Source organism: Elgaria multicarinata, chromosome 11 (genome assembly GCF_023053635.1).
Source record: "Elgaria multicarinata webbii isolate HBS135686 ecotype San Diego chromosome 11, rElgMul1.1.pri, whole genome shotgun sequence".
NCBI classification, from domain to species: domain Eukaryota; kingdom Metazoa; phylum Chordata; class Lepidosauria; order Squamata; family Anguidae; genus Elgaria; species Elgaria multicarinata.
The window spans coordinates 9,789,413-9,813,287 of NC_086181.1; the positions used below are offsets into that span (position 1 = coordinate 9,789,413).

The following is a 23,875-nucleotide window of genomic DNA, read 5'->3' on the forward strand; positions in this document are numbered from 1 at the left end:
ATACTTTCTTGTCGAGGACTCATAATACTAAGTTCACACATCAAGGGTTGAGACGGGGCCTTGTCATACAGTTTTCTCCCTCTTTCTTTTTTTGAAAAATAGCTGAAAGAAAAGTTCTCCAGTACTAAAATCATAGAATAGTAGAGTTGGAAGGGGCCTACAAGGCCATAGAGTCCAACCCCCTGCTCAATGCAGGAATCTACCCTAAAGCATACCTGACAGATGGTTGCCCAGCTGCCTCTTGAATGCCTCTAGCATGGGAGAGCCCACAACCTCCCTAGGTAACTGGTTCCATTGTCATACTGCTCTAACAGTCAGGAAGTTTTTCCTGATGTCCAGCCAGAATCTGACTTCCTGTAACTTGAGCCCATAAGTCCGTGTCCTGCACTCTGAGATGATCGAGAAGAGATCCTGGCCTTCCTCTGTGTGACAACCTTTTAAGTATTTGAAGAGTGCTATCATGTCTCCCCTCAATCTCAATCTCAAAGAGAGCAGTTCTCGACTTCAGAGTGAAGACTCATACCAAACTAAAGCCAATTCGTTTCAGGACAAACTATGAAGATGTTCTTGGCAATTTCACACATGTACACACACACACACACACACACACACACACACACACAACCCTCTGAACAGCCACTCCTTAGCCTTTAGCTGGACTCAGTGCTAAAGGTCCTTTTCCAGACTTTGTCTGCAGACCAGCTGGATTCAAATCCTAACTGAACGAGTGCTCTCATTCCTTCAGTTCTGCAGTGCACACTGGCCAGTCTAAAACACAATAGCAGCAAGGCTAAGCCCAGCCACAATGCATTAAAAATGAACTGGCTATCATTGCCATTTGGGGACTTGCAGAACTATCCCGCAAATGATTAAATTGCAGGAGGAAATGCTTTGAATTGAATGCTTGGTGAACTGAATTATTCACTGAGGGCAGTGCAAAACGGGAGCAGATAGCCAGGCAGCTAGAAAGTGTGAGTCGAACCGGCTGGAACATATGAAGTGGTCTTAAACGGTGCCTTGCATTAGTATTCACCCTCCCATTGACTTTTCCACATTTTGTTGTGTTACAACCTGGATTAAAATTGAGTTCTTCTCACTGATCTACACAAAATAGTCCATAATGTCAAAAGTGGGGAAAGAATCTACATGTTTTACAAAATGATTTACGAATATAAAACTGAGAGATGTTGACTGCATAAGTATCCAGCCCCTGTGCTGAATCACCCATAAATAAACTCTGGTGCAACCAACTGCCTTCAGAAGTCACCTAATTAGTTGAAAGGAGTGTGTGTGCAACTCAAGTATTGCATGATCTCAGATAAAATATACCTGTTTTGGGAAGGCCCCAGAGTTCATTGGAGAGAATATCTAAACAAATGGCATCATGAAGATTAAGAGTTATCAAAACAAATCCAGGATAAAGTTCTGGAGAAGCACCAAGTAGGGTTGGGTTATAAAAAAAAAACACCCCAAACTATGAATATCCCCCGGAGGACCGTTAAATCCATTATTACAAAATGTAAAGTGTATGGCACAACCACGACTCTGCCTAGAGGAGGCCATCCACCAAAACTCAGTGACTGGGTAAGGAGGGTATTAGTCAAGAAGCAACCAAGAGGCCAATGGTAACTCTGAAGTCGCAGAGAGCTCTACAGCTGAGACGGGAGAAACCATCCATGGGACGACTATCACCCAGACGCTCCACAAAGCTGGGCTTTATGGAAGAGTGGTGAGAAGAAAGCCATTGCTGGGAGGGGTGGGTGGGAAACCAGGGTGGATTTGGTTTTTATCAATTTGATTTAAGTCATGATTTAAATCACAATTTAAATCACTACTCAAAAAGTCTCTATTTAATCATGTGACTCCCCCCCCCCCCGGGCAAAAGTGCACTCTATTCATTGATTTTTTTGAAACTTAGCGCTTAAGAGGTCAGGGATTGATTCTGTGTACATAGATTTGCAAAGGAACAATGGGATTGTGATCTCTATAGACACAAATTCACAGTTTTGAGAACTGTGAAACCAAGCATCTGTGATAATATCTCCTAGAATGAAAAAAAATGCCCAATAATCTTACAGAAACCTCTGGAAGAGCCTGACATTGTGAATGGATTAATGGAATTCATTTATCAAAAAATTTAAACACTGCATGAATATACAGCCTCATGCTACATAATTAAAAACTAATCCTTATTTCATGATGAATAACCTTTGGACTATAATGTATCTTAAATAGAAAACTATCTTCCGATAGATTTTTCCTCAAAAAGCATTTTATTTTTTAAAAAATCCGATTTAAATTTTAAAAAAATTGTTTTTTTGTTGTTGTTTTTTTAAAAAATTGATTTTTATCCACCCTGGGGGAAACCCATATCAAATCCTGTTTGGATTTTGCCAAAATGCATGTGGGAGACACAGCAAGCATGTGGAAAAGGGTTCTCTGGTCTGAAACCAAAACTGAACTTTTCAGCCTTAGAGCAAAATACTGTGTGTGGCGCAAAGCCAACAGTGCTCCTTGCCCTGAGAACACCATCCCCATGGTGAAGCGTGGTGGTGGCAGCATCATGTTGTGGGGATGCATTTCATTGGCAGGGACTGGGAAGCTAGTCAGGATTGAGGACAAGATGGGTGGAGCCAAAGACGGGGCAATTCTAGAGGAAAACCTGTTTCAGTCTGCAAGGCACCAGGGACTGCAGAGGAGCGTCACCTTCTGGCAGGACAATGGCTCTAAACACACAGCCAAAGTTACACTGGAGTGGTTTAAAAACAAGAACCTGGATGTCTCAGAATGGCCCAGTCAAAGCCCAGACCTTTATCCGATTGAGAATCTGTGGCAAGACTTGAAAATTGCTGGTCAACAGTCCCCATCCAACCTGACAGAGTTTGAACGATTTTGCCACAAAAATGGGCAAATATTGCAGGATCCAGATGCACAAAGCTAGTACAGACCTATCCCAAAAGACCCACAGCTGTAATTTCTGCCAAAGGTGCTTCTACCGAGTATTGACTCAGGAGGGTGAATACTTATGCAACCAACAAATACCAGTTGGTTTTTCGTTAAATTTTGTGCCACAATAAAAAATGTGTGCACTTTAAAATGGTTAAGTATGCTTCGTAAATCAAATGGCAAATATGCCAACTCCATTTTAACTCCAAGTTGTAACACAACAACACGTGGACAAGTCAAAAGGGGGTGAATAACTTATACAAGGTACTGTATCTAGCTTGAGCCTGAGTCCATCTAGCCCATACTGTTTACTCTGACTGACAGTAGATCTTCAAGGTTTGAGGCAGGGGCTCTTCCCAGCCCAGCTACTTTACCTGGAGATGGCAGGGATTAAATACAGGACTTCACAGATGCAAAGCTTGTACCCTACCACTGAGCTAAGGGCCCTCTCTTGCTTGTTCGCAGTGGCTCAGAACGACTCCATGTGCCACTCACCAGTGCAAGCGGAGGGCATGCAGGAACGCAGAGAGGCCCTCCATGACCAATAAGATGGCCACTGTCAGGGTGGCGAAGGCGGCAAATATGAAGAACAAGGCAAAGCCGCCACCCAAGTTCCTAATACTGAGTCCCACGTGGATCACCATGGTCCAGAGGACCTCAGAGAGCTCTGTGAAGAGAAAGTCAGTAAGAAGGATTACAGAGTGGTGTGGGCCAGCCTTGGAGAAAGGGGAATTGTCGCCCACCGCTCATTCCATGAGGAGGAGGGATGAGTATGCAAGTTCCCAACCTGAGCTGCACTTCATAAACACACCCCAGGCAAAACCTCCATTAAGAAAACACCCTCCTCCTGCATTCAACAGGTATTTTGCACTCAGTGTGCAAAATACGCAGTGGTCCCCCTTCCCTATAATTTAGTTGACAAGCAAATGAAATCAGAGTCTCCTATGACTGGGTACAGAGGAGATTCGACAGCATTCTAGCCCTCTATGTGGCATAAGAGGGGATTAGAGTATACAGAGGAAGTTGGCCTGAACTGAAGTTAACGGCGCTTGTGAAGCCCCCACCCTGCTACTTCCATGCCTTGGACTTTCCCTCCCTCATCCCTGAGCCCAAACGGGCAGCCATGGAAAAGCTACTCACGTGCATGAGCCAGGCTGAGTGCCCAGAGACGCAGGTATGAGGCTGTGTTGGAGACGCATCCCAAGCAGAACTCAATGGTATGGATGGCCTGGTGGACGACTGTATCCCCAAAGTCAAACTGCAGGAGGAAATGAAGTTAGTACGGCGTGAAGGGCAGCGCAGGGAGCAACGCCTGGAGAGCTAAGAAAGCACAGAAGGAAAAGAGCACCAGCAGCAACCAATTCTACTGTAAGAACACGCAAAGGCTCCCACGTGGCACTCTGGCTCGCATATTTCTCTCTCTGGCATTAGGTCTCAGCAGGATCACTTGCCCAACCTAAACTGTATTTGCCTGTCATTAGTCACCACACAAATAGCCATGTTCGACTACTGGAACCCAGACTTGTCAAGCTGCAATGGGGCTGGGCCCTTTTGCAAAGACTGGGCTGGATAGGAAAATCCTTTTAAAATATTTGAACACAACTGGGAAATGTTCATAAAGAAAAAGGGTGCCACCAGGGGGGGGAAACCTTGCCTGTTGATATTTGGTTACATTTGCTGTACCCTCCCCACCATATCCCTACCCCCGGAATATACTCTCAGAAATGGCGGCTATTTAAGCCATTATGATGAAGAACATGGTAGAAGCAACTTGGAGGAGTGACCAGAGAGAGATAAAGACTGGCAAAAGCAGCAGTTACTACAAATCCCATCTTAATATTTTGTCTGCCACAACCTAGAAACTCTGCAGTTAAAGCTATCATAAAGCTTTCTCCGCAGTGGTACCCCGGCTGTGGAATGAGCTCCCCAGAGAGGTCTGCTTGGCACGTACACTGTATTCCTTTCGTCGCCAGCTGAAGACCTTTTTATTCTCTCAGTATTTTAACAACTAATTTTAACTTACATTTAAATTTTACTGTTTTAATTCTGTATTTTAATCTTCTATCAACTTCTGCTGCGTGGTTTTATCCTGGTTGTGCTTTTTATACTGTATTTTGTATTTGTGTTTTTAGATTGTTGGTTGTTTTATTATGTTCTTCACAGTTTAAATTTTTGTGAACCGCCCAGGGAGCTTCAACTATTGGGCGGTATAAAAATGCAATAAATAAATAAATAAATCATGTCTCAAATTGTGGCCCCACTGGCCGAAAAATTGCTTCAAGATTAATGGTTGGAAGATTGAGTGTTCTCTTTCCCCTTCAAAGCAACATTCAAAGCTAGGGAAGTCCTAATAGTTGTTAATATTTAGACCTTCTGACTTGGAGATAAGTAAAAAAAAAGTCAACAGAAGCTGCACTGATGAATATGCCAAGAAGCTGTGAAATTACCAGTATCTAAGGATGTACGTACACCATACATACTCTGCACTTCTTTAAAAAAAGGTTAGAAATTCTGTATCAAATGAATCCGAATTGCTTTCGCATAATGTAAACTGCGATTATCTTTTTACTATACTACATAATCAATTCTCATTTTGCTAATCATGTAGAGGGCAAGAAGCTATAGAGAGCATTGAAACCCCACTTACAGTAACTGGACACTTTATTCAGCTGCCTCTCTGGCTCCTTCGATTTCAGGAGGCATTTGCCCACACATTTTCAATCATGCCACCACAGCAAAAGGAGCTAGAAATGGGGCTTTGTCTGCTAAGTGAAAGCTCTCAGGAGCTGAATTCTGTGCCCGGTCACATTTTGCACTCCTGCAGGATCGCAGGACACACATACACAGAGCCCTTCTGGAGCCCTAAAAGTATCTAAAGGAAAAACAGACTCTGATGGCATATGGCTGGCAGGTGTAGGAAAGTTTCCACGCTTTCACTTCAGTGTAAAGGTGGATGTAGCAGCGGCAGCAGTGATGGATAGGTATACTCCCATTAAGATTACAAGCAAAATTCTTTTGAAGTCCTGCCCGCTCTGCTAATTCTATTTTTTAGAACGTATGCCACAAGGGCATGCCACTCAACGTTTCCATGTTTATTGCACAAAGGCAATGGAGCAATTCAAACGTTGGGTCTCTCCCTGTGCAGAACCTCTGGGCCCACCCAGCACCAGAGAGATAGAAAAGATTAAGAGGCCCACACAGCCTGAACCAATGGTGGCAGTTGCCCCTGCTGTAATTCTGTATGGATGCAGAGCGGCTCTCTACCCTTTTTGCTAAGAACTGTATTCACTTTGTGTTGGTAAAACAGAATGGGAAAAGAGTTGGCCAGAAGTACCAATGAGGAATGCACTGAGACTGTGGCCACTGATGTGACTCAAATACTCAAAGACTGCTGGATATCCCTGTTTTGTTCCTCTGTGAAGAATCTGCCCTAGCAAGCACTAAGCTGCGATCGCACTGCTGAGGACCGTATTATTTAGAGGAACGTCCCTGCTTGCATTTACTTGGTCTGGGGGAAGCTACATTTCCCATCACTGCATTGATACCCATTATTAGAGCCCGTTATCATGCGCACGCTGTGGAAAGGTGGCTGCTCTCCCCTTGACAGAGGCACCAAGATAAAGAGGGTCTATTTTTAACATCTCCTATCACCTGATGCCAGGAAGCTGGCTCCCCACAAAAAAGCTGAAAAGGGCATCAGGTCATTCATAAAACGGCTAAAGCAAGGAGCAAATATACTAGACACACAATCCATCAGAAGCCTCTTTGTTGTACATTTTCAAACAGAAAAATGTGCAGGAAAGGCTCCCTGTGGACAGTGCCCAGACCTATCAACTCTGAATAGGTTGCTAGCAAATATTAACACATTAAGACTAGTATCCATCCGTCTGACTCAGAATTCTTACTTCTATTTTTTCTGCTCAATGTAAGCTTTTACCACAAAAAAGTGTTCTTTCTGGATCAATGCAACATTGCTCAGCTCCTAACCTAAGTAAAATAACTTTTTTCGGTTTGTTGTAACAAGCTAAACTCTTGAGACTTAAGAAGCCTTTTAGAACCTGAACTAGATCAAGGTATAGCAGAAGACCTCTGTTACTTTGTGAATTAAGATGAAAATTGCAGAGCCTGAACACACACACACACACACACACACACACACACAGAGCGCTCAGATCTAAAGATCCAGAAGTGCCAAGCTCAATTTCCAAGCAGTGCAGAAGACACTACTCAGCCTTAACACGTGGCCAAGTTCAGTACTCCCTCCAGCACTCCCTCCACCCAATCCAAAGTGCTCATTTAAGAATATGATCTGAATTAATTCAGGTATTTTTCAGTATCTACCTTTCAGTACCTGATCATGGATCTAGATCCCCTCTTTTTCATTTTACAGCAAGGCAGCCACAGGCGTGGGGCACACTCCTGAACGAAACGCTGTGCACAAGACTCCACAGAAAAGGAACCCAATATCACAGCAAAGCATAGCAAGCCCTTGTCACCTTCAGCATGGTGGCCCCCCTCCTATGGAATTCCCTGCCTCTGGAGGTCAGGCAGGCTCCAACTTTTTTTTTTTTTTACCCCCGGCGGAGCCCCGTTCGCGGGACGAACACTGGCCGAGGGAGGGTTGGGTCGCGCGCACATCAGCGGAGGGAGAGGCCGCCGCTCCGCCTGAACACTGGCCTGGCGGCTGGCCCGCGGAGGGTCCTCTCCGTCGCGACCGCGGGAGCCCGAATCGATCGGCGAGGGCAGGCAGGCTCCAACTTTGTATTTATTTCGGCACCTCCTAAAGAGTCCTTATTCCAGGAAGCCTTTCCTTAATGACCAGCCACAGTTCACTGTACATTTTGCTTCTTTTAAAATCTATTTTAAAGTGTTTTATTCTGCTTTGATTTGATTTTATCTTGTACACCACTCCGAAATTTTGAACAGGGAGCGGTATATAAATATTGTAAACAAATAAATAATAAATATATGGTTCTGCTAAGACAGGGGATAAAGTTGATAAATAAAATTTGAAAAAAAATCAGGGACTGGTTTGGTCCAACAGGCAGATCCTGGGTTGTTTTCATTCTCCGGGTTCTCCTTTTTTTTAACCATTTGAGTTTCTGTAACTGCCTCACTTGGAAAACAAAACATGAATGCCACCTCCCCTACCCCACTCCTGTTATAGGACTCCGTTTGCAGAATGGAAACACAACTATTCCATACCAGCCTCCTGGATGAGAGCCAGTTTGTAAACAGAGACCACTGCACAGAAACTGACATTTTAAAAAAAATCAAAATGCAGCAACTCTTAACAGGTACAGAAATGCCTCTGCCTGTGTGAGCGCACATGGCAGAGAGAGAGAGAGAGAGAGAGACTGATCGATGACTTTGTATATGTATGTGTAGCCAACTCCCTCAGCAAGGGAAATGAGTGGTGCTGTCGTTGTGAGGCCTTCTTGCCAGTGGTGTCAGGGAACAGGCATGGGAATAAAAAGAACAAGCCAGGCGAGGAAAGGCCCCAGAGTTGTAGGGAGCTGTAAGACAAGCAAGGGGGAGCTAGCTTAAAGGTACAAATGCATCCAAGCTCCATTCTAAAAGCCTCTGGCGGGACTCTATTGTGCCAACCCTGAGATTAGAGGGATGTGCAGGTCAAATAAAGAACATGCAACCCAAACCTCATCCCTAACGCAACAAAACCCTTTTAAGCATACGCAGCAGCTCAAACATACACATGTTTTTAAAAATGAAAATGAAGCTATTTTCTATGGAGATGATTAACAACGGCCTCCAATTAGAAGCAAAAAAGGAGCCTTCACAAAATGAGATGCTATGCAGGAGGTGAACAAAGAACTTCCAGGTCACAAATACAAATACGCTTAATTCTGCAAAATGACTTATACTGATGGGAGAAATGGTCTGGACGAACACAGGCACAGAAACTAGGCTACAGGCTTACCACCTCCTCCATGGCAGGCTTGAAAACACAAGGGAACGTTCAGTTTGGTCATGCACCATTCGACAACAGAAGAGCACCACATTATTAGATCACCGTAACTGTGCACTTGTGCCCCTCTGTCCAGGAAATGGTCTGTCTCTTTCAGTGCAATGCCCTAAAATGCAACAGTGCTCTATCCTCTATTTCCAACTGCAATAAGGGGATAATATTACCCTAATTTACAGCGCTATTGTGCTGACTGTAATATACTTTGAACAGTTGAAGTGTACCACATCCTCTGCACTGTGGGGCAAGTCGTATATGGCTCAGTGATGGAATACTTATTTTGCATGCCGAAGGGCCAAAACTCAGTCCCTGACATCTCTAAAAAGTCTCTCAGGGCTGGGAACAACTCCTTCCTGACCCTCTGGAGAGACACTGTCAGTAATCATAGATAGCTCTGGGCTAGATGGAACAATGCTCTGACTCAGGTGAAGGAAGCTTCACCTGACACAAATGGCCATATGTATCCGCCAATCTTAAAATGGTTTTCCTGCAAAGAACCCTGGGAATTTTACTGTTACGAACAGCCCAAGATCTTTGTTAGGACTGTAGTTCCTTTGGGCAGGTCAAGAGCCATGAAAAAATAAACTGGTTTACATTTTGAACAAAGGCAACACCTACTATAACTAGTGCTCCTTTTTACATAAATGCTTTTGGGATCTTTTTGGAATAAGGAGAGCTGATTCACCAAGAGCTTGTGCAAATATGATTTACCTCCCCACACCTTGATCCCTACTGTTCTGCATGGAGAAATCCAATGCAGGCCTTGTGCTTGAACCTACCATTCCCTGCTCTTCTCCCACTGAATGGGATAATGGTTGTTTAATTCTCTCTGCAATCAAAGGAGCAGTGATACAGCCCCATTCTTGATATCTCCACTGGGAGAATTGGAGGCAGAAGAGGGAGAGAAGAGAGTTAATGTCTTCATACACCATGAAAGAGACCTGAAGACTTTAGCGCTCTTCTTTTGAAAAGTTCAAATCCCCCATGAAATAGTAGGACCGTAGAGACAGTACATACTTATTCTCAGCACAATTTCAAAGGGGATGGTGAACTGATTTTTCTAGGTGCTTTTTTTTTTTAAGAGCTCACTGGGGCAACATACTTCTGTTCAAAGCAGTCTGCCTTTACTAGATTCACACTGAGACTAGACTGTGTTCATACCTAGGGTGCAAGCTGCAAGAGAGGGCAAAGGGATGGATGCCTAGTCTGACCCAGTAATAGAGAGGGTTACTGCTTCTACTCACTCCTCCCACAGAAAACATTTTGGTATCAAAGTAAGAAACGGAGGACTTACCTCTTCTCCCTCATCTGAATGAGTTGAAAGCTGGTCATGCTGGATTATCTCAGCATCTTCTTCGGTCGGCCCATTGCCTACACGGATACCACCAAAATTGAGTGTCCCCTAAAGCAGGCAACAGATGGGGAGAACCAGAGGAGACACACAAGCAGTCCATGTTTTAGTAGGAAGTTGATAATGCCAGAGATGGCACTTACATGAGACAAGGGGAGACAGTCAGATCAGGCAGTGAATTATGGGTATTAAGAAGTGCAGCAACAGCACAGCAAACAGACAAATCTGACTCACTGGAAAGTTCTTATGTGTAAGCCCCATTGAGTGGTACAAGAATTGCGAGAGCACTCCCTAGGCAACACAATGACTTGATTCAGACGATCCAAATAAGCACCGCCTCAGGGTATCTTGTAGTGTCATCTGAACCTGGGTGGCATAATTGGATGGGGGAACAGCCCTCCGATAACTCTACAAGTCATGCTGCCTGGGTTCAGATAACACAACCAGCTGCACCCAGGTAGCGATTATGGAAATCATGCCCGTTACTCGCCACAATTTAAATAAGCCACCGTGGCTTATTCTGATTGTGCAAACTGGCACACTGTTTTGGTTTGAGCAGATTTTTGACTTCAAGCACTACCGTTTTAGGCTAACCATGCATATTTACCTTTTTAAAAAAAAGTTAGTGGAGAATTTGTATTGACTACAGAATATCTTTGTCTGGTCCTAGGGGCTGTTTGTCCTTTGGAAGAACCCTATGGCTGTTCTGCCTAGAGGTCTTTGCACAATGGCGGACGACGAAGAACTGAGGTAAGGGCGGGAACCCCAGGGACATGCGCAGTAGCGAGGGAGAGGGGTTCCCGCCAAAAACGTGTCCCTAAGCTATAGAAGGTTCCGGTTCAGGTCTCCGCGCAGGCGCAGAGCCCATATGTGTGATGCATAGAGACCACGATGAAGAACCAAAGGGGATTCTTGAAGAATGTTTATTCAATAGAGCCTCAATAGAGCCTACGCGTTTTGGAATCCAACGGAGTCCTTCTTCAGGGCAATTCAGAAAAACAGCTACAGATCTTTACTCAAGCACAGTAGATTCAGGAATTCACAGTGTATCTACTGTGCTTGAGTAAAGAACTGTAACTGTTTTTTTTTAATTGCCCTGAAAAACTCAGTTACAGTCTGAAATGCGGAGGCTCTATTGAATAAACATTCTTCAAGAATCCCCTTTGGTTCTGTCCCTTGCCTTTGGCTTTTTTCTCACACCCCTATGGGGTTTTCCTTTCTTTTTCCTGGTTAGTCTCTAAATGTAGCAAAGGCTGAAGCAATAACATTGGCGATGGCATACCCAGCACAGGACATCTCAAAATGAGATCAGGGGTTAGGAGCTGAGGTGGGTACAGAAAAGAGAGAGAGAGAGAGAGAGAGAGAGAGAGAGAGAGAGAGAGAGAGAGAGAGAAAGAAGAATTGAGGCTCTCAAATGCTAAAAAAGGTGATGCATTTGCAATTAGCAGCAAGAAACTGTCAGATATTCCCTAGAGAAAGATGCAGTCAGTTGCATATAAAAGATGGAAATTGCTAGCAAAGAGGGAAATGGTGACTGAAATGCCAACTGGACTCTTGCTGGCTATGGTTGACACTGACTGCCCTCGCAATGACACTAGCAGGGAAACTCAGGCCTGCCCTTTCACGGGAGGCCTGTCCTGGCCAAGCCATTCCTTTTTTGGCCGTGTGTTCAGCCGTTTGGGTCGCGTCAGTACATGCAGCCTTCCACAAATACTAGAAAGCAACATGTTTAATGGCTAGATTGTAATAAAAACAAAACATTTGAGTCAATGAAGTGTTTGCTTTTGTTTTAATATCAAATTGTCTACTTTACATAGACCTGCCTGTCAGTATCCTGGGCTTGAAAAAGAAAAAAGAAATCAAAATGTAGCATGAAGGAAACCCAAATAATTCGCAAGGAAAGCCAAATATCACACACTGTAATTTGCATAAATTGCAGAGCACTGTACTCCCATGAGCTGTCCACTACAAAGCGATTATGTTCTTAAGCGATTATGTTCTAACTTTGAGGGTTAGAAACTTCCCCTGCACCCAAGAGAAAGCAGAGGATTCTCAAGACGTTGAATTTTGCATGAAGCATTCAATTCCATGCCTACACTGCAGAGGACTGCACAGTATACCACCTTTTGCCAAGTTAACACCTAAATATCATGCCCGATTTTACACTGGTGATGATGTGATTAGTTCCAAGAACGTGACATTGCAACAACACACATAGGGATACCATTCACATGATTTCAAATGGAGTGAGACAACAGGGCACTGGATCACAAATAGCTGTTTCACCATCGAGCAATCAAGAGCAGCTCACAACTGTTACAACAGCATAGCGGATTGTATGCACACATACAAAGAGCACTGAAACGTATAGCTGATTGGGAATCTATGTGGCAGTTCACTGAGCAAAGTGTGCATCAAGATATTGGTGAAGGCCAAAGATGGGAACTCATAAAAGATGGCATTTCTGAGGAAACAGAACTACGTATAGCTCTTTCAAAACATGGATGCAAAATTAAAAGTGTACAGAAGAGAGAAATCCTGGGTAGGATTATGAAGAAGGGAGAAAAAATAATAGAAAACAAGTAGCTACACAAAAACCAAGGACCTTGCATCTGGAAAGAGAGGTCATTTTTCCATACTAGGGTGAAAGATCTTTTATGCTGCAACAGTGGTTTTCAAACTGTGTGCCCAGAAACTCTGAGGTTCCTCAGAAGCTTATCAGGGGTTCCACAATAAGGCTGATAATGGCAGACGAGCTGCCCATAAGACAGGACTTCTGGGTGTACCTGCGGAGGGACAGTTAGTCCCAACAAAAACGACCAGCACTCGAAGGAAGTGTGCACCCTAGAACATGGCCCAGAATCCTCTGCAACACAACTGCAGGCGTTCCTTAGCATACCAACCAACGTTTGAAATCTACCACATTATACAGTTGCATCATCTCCTTTGTGTATGTGAGTGTAGATTTTGGAACGCATGAGATTACTGGAACGTTCCTCCTCCTTGGGGCAGATACTTCCCAAAGCTCCTGGCACCTCCCCTTCTCGCCATGTGCATCATTTGGCATCTTTTAGTCCACTCACTGTTGCAGCCGCTGCTGCCTCTACTGCCTGCGGACTCTGAGCTGGGCTGACAGGGGCTTCCACGGGCTGCCCTTCCTGATAGCGAATGGAAGGAAAGAAAGGGGGAAAGGAGAAGAAAAACAAAAGAGAAAAGAAGGGAGACGAATGGAGGGGTGATGGGAGGATGAGATGTCAGAGAAGGAAGAGGGAGCGTCTTTAACTGAGCTGCACTTTGACGGGCTGTCGCATCCTAACAGTTGCCCGATACGAGCTAGAGGCCAATCTTTGGAGAATCTCACAGGCAGATTGCTTTCCTTAAAGCCATTATTGAGTAAATGACTAGTTTGGGAACTAATTCTAGATGTCTCTTCCAATGTGTTCAATTCAGTGCTACCCAAGTAACGCAACGTTCCTGTCGTAAGTGTTTCCAAAAGAACCATTCACCTAAGTGGTTGTCAGGTCTTGTGTTTCCTTAAACAGCAGCCCCCCATTCTACATGGCAAAACTCTTCTGAAACCAAAGGCAATTTCAAAAGCTGCTTATGATACAGGTATCTGCCATCCAAAAGGGAAAAAAAGTCAAAAATCCCGCTGGGCTGGGCACACCTAAAGTAGCTATTTGGATCTCAAGCACGAATGCAGATCAGGTTTTCAGGACGTAGCCCTAGACAACTACAGGCAGTCATGAGTTGCTGCCAAGTTTGATAAAGTACAGCTGTGCCTCAGCATGTAATCAGGATTTAAACTGCAATCCTAAAGCTGGAAGTAAGTCCCATTGATTGCAATGAGATTTACTTCCAAGTAAATATGCTTAGGACTTAAATGTAGGAGTTCTCATCTAGATGCAGATTTGCATAGCAGGAAATTCTATTGAGCCTCTGCCACTGAATTAAGGAGATTCCTATTAAGAAAGAAAAAAAGGAGACACTGAGTCACCCACCAAATGCTTTCTTCGCAGGTACTGCTGACGAAGGACCAAGGGTTTGGCAACCAGCATCCATGGCACACACAGCAATGCCACCACTACCAGGAAGCACTGGACACCTTTCTGTGGGGAAAACACAACAGCTGTGTCTTATTTATTTATTTTATTTAAAGCATTGTTATAGCGCCGCCTCACCATTTCTGGCATCGAGGCGCTTTACAATAACATACAAAACAATTCCATTAAAACCCTCACCCTCAAACCATTAAAAGCCCTCAACCCCAATTTAAACCACCCCCTCCCCACACTCTTGTGAAAATAAAAATGCCTTACAAAGGCGTTTGAAGCAATTGAGAGTGGGAGCCTGTCTACTCTCCAGTGGCACGTTGTTCCATAACCGGGGGCCAGCCACTGAAAAAGCCCTGGCCCTGGCACATTCCAATTTGTAGCGGGGGACCATCAGGGCACCCTGCTCCTGAGAGCAAGTCTGCCAATGGTGAGACACAGGAGAGAGGCGAGTGCTCAGGTATCCAGGACCCAAGCAATGCAGGGCTTTATACATGGTCAACATGACCTTGTAGCGCACCCTAGCAGCCACCGGCAGCCAATGGAGCTCTTGAAGCAGCAAAGTGATAGAAGACCACTTTGGGAGTCCCTTGACCAACCTGGCTGCTGCATTTTGTACAGCCTGTAGGCGTTGGATTTGCTTCAAGGGAAGCCCTGTATACAACAGGTTGCAATAGTCCAGTCTGGAAAGAACCAGGGCCTGGACTGCGGTGGTAAGATCAGCCTCTGACAGAAAGGGGTGAACTTGGCGGAGCACATGGGGTTGATAAAAGCAACTCCGAACCACGGCCCCCACCTGTGATGACATAGTTAGGGACTGGTCAAGAATAACACCCAGGTCCCACGCCTCAGTCACAATCCTTGGTCGGATTCCTGAAATAGGAATCTGTGTCACACAAAGTTTGATAAACTTGGGGGCAACGGTCAACAAGACAGGGGTAGCACACAGAAGCCCCACCCTCCTGGACCTGCCTACACTTCACTATCAGCACGAGTTCTAGAAACTCCCTCTTAAAACATAACTCAGGTTCTGAATGACTTTGTAAATGCCACCAGCTTTTATGACAAAACGCATTGAAACAAGTAAGAGCTCTCCTCTGTTTTGATGTGACTTGCATAGGAGAAGTCCCTAGAGAACAGTGCCCACAATCTATGTTGTGACATCAAATGAAAATCAAAGATTTTCAACCCTTCCCTCCCACAATTAGTTCATCTCTGCACTCAAAAGCCTAAGCGTGAAAACCCTGCAAAGAAATGTTCATCTGCACCAGATCACCTACCTGTCCCGTATAAAGCATGGTGCCTTTGGGATCATAGGAGAAGAGAAACATGTTGATGAAGTGGATGAGAAGGCTTGGCGCGTGCATGGAGTTCTTTGCATCGTAGGCTGCCCACTTATAGAAGATGAGGATGACCAGATAGCCAAACAGTGTTGTCATGAAGATAATTTCAGGGATAAACCCAAGGTAGATGTTCAGAGGTTTCTTAAAATAGCTACAGAAGTGCAAAGAGACATGCAAATGACACACTGGTTTTAGAAGGAATTTAGACAGTTCACACATAATAGCAGCGTTTAATTGCAAATCGTGGATTAATTAACCATGCACCACAAGGGAGCAGCTTCTGGTTTCAGTAAACAACCAACAAACACACTTGTTCATCGGTTATATTGACATTCTAGCCTGGCCACTTTGGGTTAAACAATCCAAACTTCACCTAAGAACAAGCCATGGGTTAACTTTAGATTGGTAATCAGTGAACAGCCCAAAAAGTTTTGGTTCAGGTCTCACATTAACAACCTGCAAACGAGCTGATCATAGGTTGTTGTTGTTTAAAAGTGGAAGTGGTGGGCGTGCAGGAGGCAGTGCGCCCTTCCACTTGTGCACAAACTACCCCTGTTTAAATCGTGGGTTGTTGTTATGTGTGAACCACATCAGTGCTTTCAATCAGTGAGTAATGAAACCACACATGTGAATCTCACTCCACCAAAACTGGTAGCTTTCAAGGATGTCCTTACTCTTTCATAGAATCTTTTACACAACTGCAAAAGAACCACTGTGTGTCTAAGAGGATTGTGGGGCATTTTCTGGAGTCCAAACTCCTAATGTTATCACTTATTCACCTAGTGTGAGCTGAGGGCGTGAGCTAGAACACACCAAATACTTTCCTGTGGCTGCTGCTGCTGCAACAGATAAGCAGTAATAATGAGCAAGCTGACTTTCAGATGCATTTGTTCATTTCCAGCTTTCTCATCAAGGAAAACCTGGTAAGTTTCCAAGAAACTCTAAAGTTTCTTGAAGCACACAGCACTAGACCCAACTCTGTTTCTCTTTGTTCATCCTTCAGGAAACGTTGAAAAGCTTTTCATGTCCAAATGATTTTCAAGAATCCACAATGATTTCCCCCTTTAGTGAGATTAGTAGTAGTAGTAGTAGTAGTAGTAGTAGTAGTATTCCACCTTTTGCCCAATACTGGGCCTCAAGGCAGCCTTACAAAGTTTAAAACGTATGGGGGGGGGACATAAACGTTTAAACTACACAACAAAATTATAAGACATTAACATAGATAGAGGGCCAGATTATTCTCCAAAGGCCTGCTGGAACAAACAAGTTTTAGCCTGCTTCTGAAAGCTCATCAAGGATGGAGCCAGCCTAGCTTCCCCGGGAAGAGAGTTCCAGAGCACTGGAGCAGCCACCAAAAAGACCCTCCCCCATGTTCCCACCAAGCGTGCCTGTGAAGATGGTGGGACTGAAAGAAGGGCTTCTCCAGAAGATCTCAAAGCACGGGCAGGCTCATAAGGGAGAATACGTTCTTTCAAATAACCTAGACCCGAGCCATATAGCCATTATTCCCTTTCCTTGTTTTCTCTTTCCAAGCTGCTATAATATTTTTAAGATTTTACATGTTGCATTTTAGTACGAAAATAGCCTGGAACATTGGGGTGGGAAGAGTACTATGTAAACCTTAATTGTTATCTATGTCACAAGACCATCCCTTTTGGCAGGAAGGAAGTCTGATCTCATCTCAGATCAAAACACACATTTGCATCTTTGAATATATGCATATTGAAAGTCGTCCAGGAGAATTTCAAGGTTCAGATTTCTCACTCTCTATACAACCATCTAACTTTACTAAGGCTTGAGTAGAGATCTCAAAAGTGGTTACTGAATTTTATCAAACACCATTTGATTTACAAGAGGCTGAAATGGGAATTAAAAAATAGGTGTGAGAAAATGTTTCATGTCACTATCTTAGATCAGTAGTGGAAAGTTATATGTAAAGAAGGTTCTAACTATTCAAATAGATGTTGCAGCTAAAGAAAATGTATAAAAGGTTTTGTATCCATGCTACTATGTTCCTTATAAGCCACAAAAATATACTTCCTCCTACAGTGGAGATGCATAAGCAGCATCAAGCTGATTTTAGAGATATCTGATGGGATTTGCAAGGAAATGAAATATTGGATAATTGTGGTTAACTATTAAAGACACAAGAGTTTGCAAGTTACCAAAAGTACTTATTTCTAGGTAAGCTCAATGATATGATCCCAGCTAAGTCATAAAATGCTAGGAAATACATTGATTGCAGCTTGTTTATTGGTTGCTCCAAAACGAACAAACATAATCATCATCAACAGGGGACTGGAAAAGAAATATATGGCACAGGATTCGTAAAAGAGCTTTGTATTTAAGCATTAGTCTAACAGCCACAGGCAACCTGGAATTCCACACAGGTGAGGGAGCCCACTGGCAGAGGGTGGATGGAGCGCTCCATCTTTCCTTTGTGGCCAACACAGAATCCAAGTGGGCAGCTATAGGAGGAAAGACATACCCAGCATAGCAACGCAGCCCTCTGCCCCTCCTCTGGCAGCCCCCAGCAAGCTAGTAACTCTTGTGGTCTTTTTTACAAGGGTGGTATAAAATAACTTCCTATCAGAAACTCTGGAAGGGACATAGAACAAAAGGAGACTCCAGAATGCCATCAATAGTTTCATACAAAAGAATCAGTAACAAAAATGCTGAAAGGTATTTGATTCTTCTGAGATATTTATTAAGTAGTACAAAAGGAAATGTTGGAATAATCAATATTCAGGTCCAGGATTATTGTGCTGGATTATCTTTTTCTCCTTTTTATTTTTATTCTATTAATATTTAGACAGGATTTATCTTCTTCTCCTTTTCATTTTGTTTCTTATTAGAGTAAGTATAGCCTATTTGTAGGTATGTTGTTAGGACAGAATAACTGTTATAAGTAAATGGCTGACTTATTACTAGGCAAAATGAAAAGCAACCTTTGATTGATTTATACTGTATTTTTATTTGCATCTCCCATCTTTTGATAATTTTGAAAAGCACACTCACATATGGTTGAACAGGCTGAGCGTGACACCAAAGAGCATGTGGATGATGCCAAGGATGACTGACATCTTCATTTTGAAAGAGTTGAGGAAGGTCAGCTTGTTGTTGGCGATATTCCAGATCTAGCACAAAGACAGGAGTGTTTAGAGCGAGGGGAGGAGGAAGAGAATAAAGGTGCTCCCAATGGAGTAGCTGGTTAAATACACCCAGATCCACAATATTCCCAACACCGTATGTGACTTTTCCTTTATAGGACAGTCTTTATCCTCCACAGGGCATCCTGGAGACTAAGACAGACAGATTTCCTTGAAGTATTCCAGCTTGTAGATCTCATAACTATAGGAATTTTTTAAGGCAGTTTCTATCAATGATCTTGAGTGCAGAGGAGACTCCAGAAGTCCAGGTGAATTCCAACCCCCCTGTCCTATTAAGATACTTCAAGGGCTCCCTGCCTGCATTGTGGACTCTGGAGTCAACTTCCCTGTCCACCAATACTCTGAATTCTCATTACCTGTTTTGCACTTTAGAACTGAGTATCATAAAAGAAAAAAATCTATTCAGCAGAAGCAGTGTGTCTCATTTTCTTTACAGTCATACATCAATGTCATTTTACTTAATTTTGTGAAATTTAGAGCCGTACCAGACTGAAGTGGTAAAATTCTAGACTGCATTTCTTCAGTTAGAAAAGGGTGTGTGTGTGTGCATGCGTGCGCAGTGTTACATTTTTTAATGCTCCCGCATATGGTAAACTAGCATATCAGAAGGGGAGATATTTTAGTGTAGCCCTCTCTCCAATATCTGTATATTAGTTTACCATATGCAAAGCAACCTTTTACATGGGGAGGAACACACATTCAAATATGTGACTTTCAGGCTGAAATAAGAGTCCAGAATTCTGCTAAAATGACTGGCGCTTGATGTGCAGTATACGAACGGCCCCTCTTGTTGGACTCAACACCTTCACACCACTCATTCAAGCCATCCCAACAGTTTCACAGGTCAAGAGATGACTCAACTGAAGTGAGGAAGGCAGTGAGAAGCTGGAGAAGAAAGCAAGACAAACGAAGTGTTCAAGGGAAAATGAAAAGAAGGGGTAATGGGCACTCTTACTGGATCTATGCCAAAGGGGTATGGTCCACCGAAGACACCCTCAGTGGCGGGATTAAGCTGAAGCACAGGGTATTCCTCGAGAAGGCTGTCTCTGTGTGGATGAGAGCAGAAAGCTACACGTAACACTTTGAGAGATACGGCGCAGGCACAACAATACCAGCATTTATTTATTTATTTATTTATTACATTTTTATACCGCCCAATAGCCGAAGCTCTCTGGGCGGTTCACATAGCTTAGGGACAGTCAAAGAGCCGAAAACAGCCATGTTTTCTTAGTGTTTCATAGAAGAAAGATCCATTTCAGGATAAGGTTCTGTACTCCTGCCATATCCCCTTTCTAACATCCCCCCCCCACTCCACCACCCACAAAACCCACTGCTCAGATCATCTCCCAAATATTTTATAGGCTCTAGGCTTTGTGGGCATCTTGTCACTTACGTCCAGTTGTCTTTCTGGAACATTGGCCGGACGCTCCAGGATGAGCCAAACATATTGAGCGACTTCGAGAAGCAGTCATTATAGATCAGGCCAGTGTAAATGGAAAAAGTGCCCATCAGGAGAATGATGTATCGGCCACTGAAGATGGTGCTGAACATCTGGCCGGTGAGCAGGTTAGACAAGGAGAATTTGGGGAGGGGGGAAAAACAAAAGAGACATTTTTAAAAAACCATTTGAAGATACCTGACCAAGACAGGGTCTCAAAAAAAAAAAGCAAGTCAACACTGCAGTACATCTTCCTCCACCTCATTCAAAGGCATGGAGAGCCACAAGCCTGACCCAGAAGGACAAAGCATGTACTGGGAATGTCAGTCTGCCAGTTGCTCCGCACAAGGAGATGGGGCAGGAAAAAAGTGTGAAGCTCCAAATTTGAATATCAAACCATTTCTGAGTAACTGTGACTCAATTAAGACTAGTTAAGATTAAGCTCCTGTGCATTGTGCATGTCTCAAAACTTACTAGCCTTAAAATACTTTGAAAAGCTCCGAAATGAGGGCTGCTGAAGTTACATCTGCACTGGAGAAAGACTTGCCCCATTTTTGCTGTTCTCACCAAGAACGCAGACTTCTTTGTATTACAGATGGGATCAAAGCAATCCAAATACTTCACAAGGAGCCAAGAGAGTGACTTCCATTTTGCATGTATTCCCTCCCTCTTCCCACAAGTGAGAGGCAATGCCCTATACCTCATTGTCATTCTTCTGTGATAGAATGCGGCTTTCGCGGATCACCATCCAGGCAGCAAAAAAAGTCATGATAATTCCATGGCCTAAATCCCCAAACATCACCGCGAATAGGAATGGGAAGGTAATGATGGTGTATGGAGCTGGAAAACAATGAGAGTGAAGATAAACACACGTGATGGAACAATGCAGAGCATCTGAGAGAGGAGGTCCGTTGAACAGTTTTGGGACCCACAATACCCTGGGGGCTAGCCTTACAAACTACTTATGAGCTGGCTGGGCATATTTTGAAGATCAATTATTGGGGACCTCGCTGGTAGCGTGTGTAGGAACCAAACACAAGAAAGACTTGTGTTAGTAATCTGTATAATGTATTAATCACTGAAGTGAAAAATCTTTGATTTTGGGGAGCGCCTCCCCTCATCTCACTGTATGTCCTAGAAAGCGAGGGGGTGGGATGCTACACCTGTCCATTCTGCTCAGAGTTCTGTGTAATGTGATGAAGTGCACATTCTTTCACAATCCAATGTAGCCTCTCTCAAAATCTAATCTAGAAGAGAAGTAATTTTAATAGGCACATGAGATGTCTGACAAACAGAGCTCTTTTTGTGAGGAAATTAGTTTCATGCTTATTTTAATTAGATTAAAAAGCAAACTGACATATCAGCGCACCCGTTTCTCCTGCTCAATGCTTAGATCCATCTTTAAAACAGCCTTTTTCCACTCCCACACACACACAAAAAAAAGTCAGCTTGCTCTAAGGAAGCTACATTTTCACACAGAGACATTGCATTAAGAAGAAGACAGAATACTACATCCAAGTAAATGGACGGCAAGAAAAACAAAATTAAACTGGTAAGAAATTTTCTTCATTTCAGAGTGAGTTCTTTTTGAATGCTATTGTAATCTCATTGCATGTGAGCTAGCGTAGCTGCCTGTTTTAAAAAATCCTTACAGAAATTCATGGAGATGTGGTCTAAAGGCTATTAGCCTTGACAAGTTGGACCGGCAACAAAATGTTGCAGTGGTAGTGCTTCAATTCAGGGTTCCAGCCAGCCATTTTCTTCTTCTTTTGCAGATACTCCATTTCATTTCCCCTCAGATTTTCTAGCTTCTCTCTCAAGTAGGATCTGCCACAAAAATTTGGAGTGCTGCGATTTAGGATTCTAGCCACTCGATTCCATTTTCCCTGCCATCACCTCCACGTTTCTATCCCACTACCTCCTCCAGTCAGTCAGCATTCTGCGCTGAGCATGCTCAGTCTTTTGAGCTGTTTTTGGTCCCTGACTGCCTCATCTTAGGATGTTACCGTTAAAGATTTTTTTTGTACTTATGCAAACCTTAGGTTTTCCCCACGCCTGCTGATACTTTCTCCACTGGGAGCATTCTGTGAATTATAGCCCAACACATCTAGTGGGAGCCAGGTTGGGGAAGGCTGGCATATAGGATAACCAGAAATGGAGCCCCCATATTCAGAAGCAAAGCAAACATTGGGCATAACTATCTTCATCATGCCCTGTTTGTAAGCTTCTTCGACCATGTGTTTGGACAAAGCACTGTGCTACACTGACCTGACACTTAGTGTGTCTGCATGTTCTCTGTGGGTGCTTGGTTACAAAAAGCTGTGCCCTAGAGCTAAATATGCAAGGTCTTATTATAATACAATCTCAAATAGACATATGCAGCAGTTTTATAGAGAGAGATGCCTGCCTGCGAGAAGTGATTATTTTAACGTTTCTATAGTATGTGACGCTCTAGAAGTGCATTACATAATGCCATAGGTATTCACTGCAAATCATTTACTGTGCTTTGAACTGTGTATTTAGGATATTATTTTGCTGTAGTTGTGTAATGTCCTATTACTGCTCTCTTTTTTTTTTTTTTTTTGCTGTGACTTTAGTGTTTTAAGGTTATCTTTGATTTTCTTTGGTAAAGCACTTTGAGTATCCTTGTATATACAAAAGAATTAAGCCGTCTACTGGAGGTAAGATTAAATTCCGACCCAGTAATTCGACTAAGATCAGCAATTTTATTGGAGGAATCGGCCGCATCTACCATAAAGGCGTATGATGATTTAATTCATCTTTTTCAAGATGTTTTAACTCATGCAGGCAGGTCAGGGCCAGATAATGCTGCCCTTACTATCCACAAGGGCCCTACTTGGCTTGACAGAGAATGCTATTTGAAGAAAAAGGCGATTAGGGAGTCCTATATAATTTATAGAAAATCGCTCTATAACGATCTCCCTTCGACCTATTTTCAGTTAAAAAAAAGCAATATAAGATCTTAATAGCCCCCAAAAAGACATCAGTCTGAAAGCATACACAAAAGTAGGTTATAAGTCCTTAAGCAAGCAAACCTATGTGCCCCAGGAGGGCAGCTGAGGGTCCACAGGATGATGTAGAACCACCCTGCTGCTACTATAGAGTGAGGACTACCAGTAGGACAGCACATGCACCTCCACAGATCTCCCTGGCACAGGGGTGGAAAGCCCCGTCACTGTCCAGCCAGCAGGGTTCTGCTTGTGGCGGAGATCAGAATAAAACGTTGGGGGGGGGGGCCTTGTTCCCCTGACATGCCCCCAAACAGCCATGTGAACTAAGCCGCTTGCAGATCCACAAATCAAGCAGCCACAATTCTGTTCCCTCTTAGGCCTTCCTTGTAATACCTCAGCAGTTCCCACCTGTGGTTGCATATCTGCTACCACCCTCCTCTTCTCAATTAGTCATTGGCAGACACCCACCCACACAAAAGGAAATATCTCCACAGCTGTGGCTGCTAACACCTAAGTCTTGAGACCCCTACAATTCTGTCCCATTCTCCCTTTTACAGAACCTCAAAAGCCGCTTACATGGGACTCCCAGTGGTCTCCCAGGCACATACCAAGTCCACACC

At 43.6% G+C, this 23,875-nt stretch overlaps 2 protein-coding genes across 5 annotated transcripts in view; one reads left to right on the plus strand and one right to left on the minus strand.

The window, feature by feature from the left end:
- The window catches only part of STAT3 (signal transducer and activator of transcription 3), a 284,749-nt gene that overhangs the window by 108,428 nt on the left and 152,446 nt on the right, over window positions 1-23,875 (plus strand). The window lies entirely within an intron of this gene.
- Window positions 1-23,875, minus strand: part of ATP6V0A1 (ATPase H+ transporting V0 subunit a1) — a 55,550-nt gene that overhangs the window by 8,275 nt on the left and 23,400 nt on the right. For 3 of the 4 annotated variants that reach the window (XM_063138751.1, XM_063138750.1, XM_063138749.1), the window contains exons 12-20: window positions 20,984-21,123; window positions 20,239-20,396; window positions 19,801-19,891; window positions 18,694-18,812; window positions 15,613-15,826; window positions 14,282-14,389; window positions 10,224-10,331; window positions 4,087-4,204; window positions 3,442-3,613 (exon numbers count right to left, since the gene is read on the minus strand). In XM_063138751.1, coding sequence (XP_062994821.1) covers window positions 3,442-3,613; window positions 4,087-4,204; window positions 10,224-10,331; window positions 14,282-14,389; window positions 15,613-15,826; window positions 18,694-18,812; window positions 19,801-19,891; window positions 20,239-20,396; window positions 20,984-21,123 — 1,228 coding nt within the window. Of the gene's footprint in view, window positions 1-3,441; window positions 3,614-4,086; window positions 4,205-10,223; window positions 10,332-13,363; window positions 13,439-14,281; window positions 14,390-15,612; window positions 15,827-18,693; window positions 18,813-19,800; window positions 19,892-20,238; window positions 20,397-20,983; window positions 21,124-23,875 lie in introns of all 4 variants that reach the window. The other variant, XM_063138752.1, reaches the window with a different exon arrangement.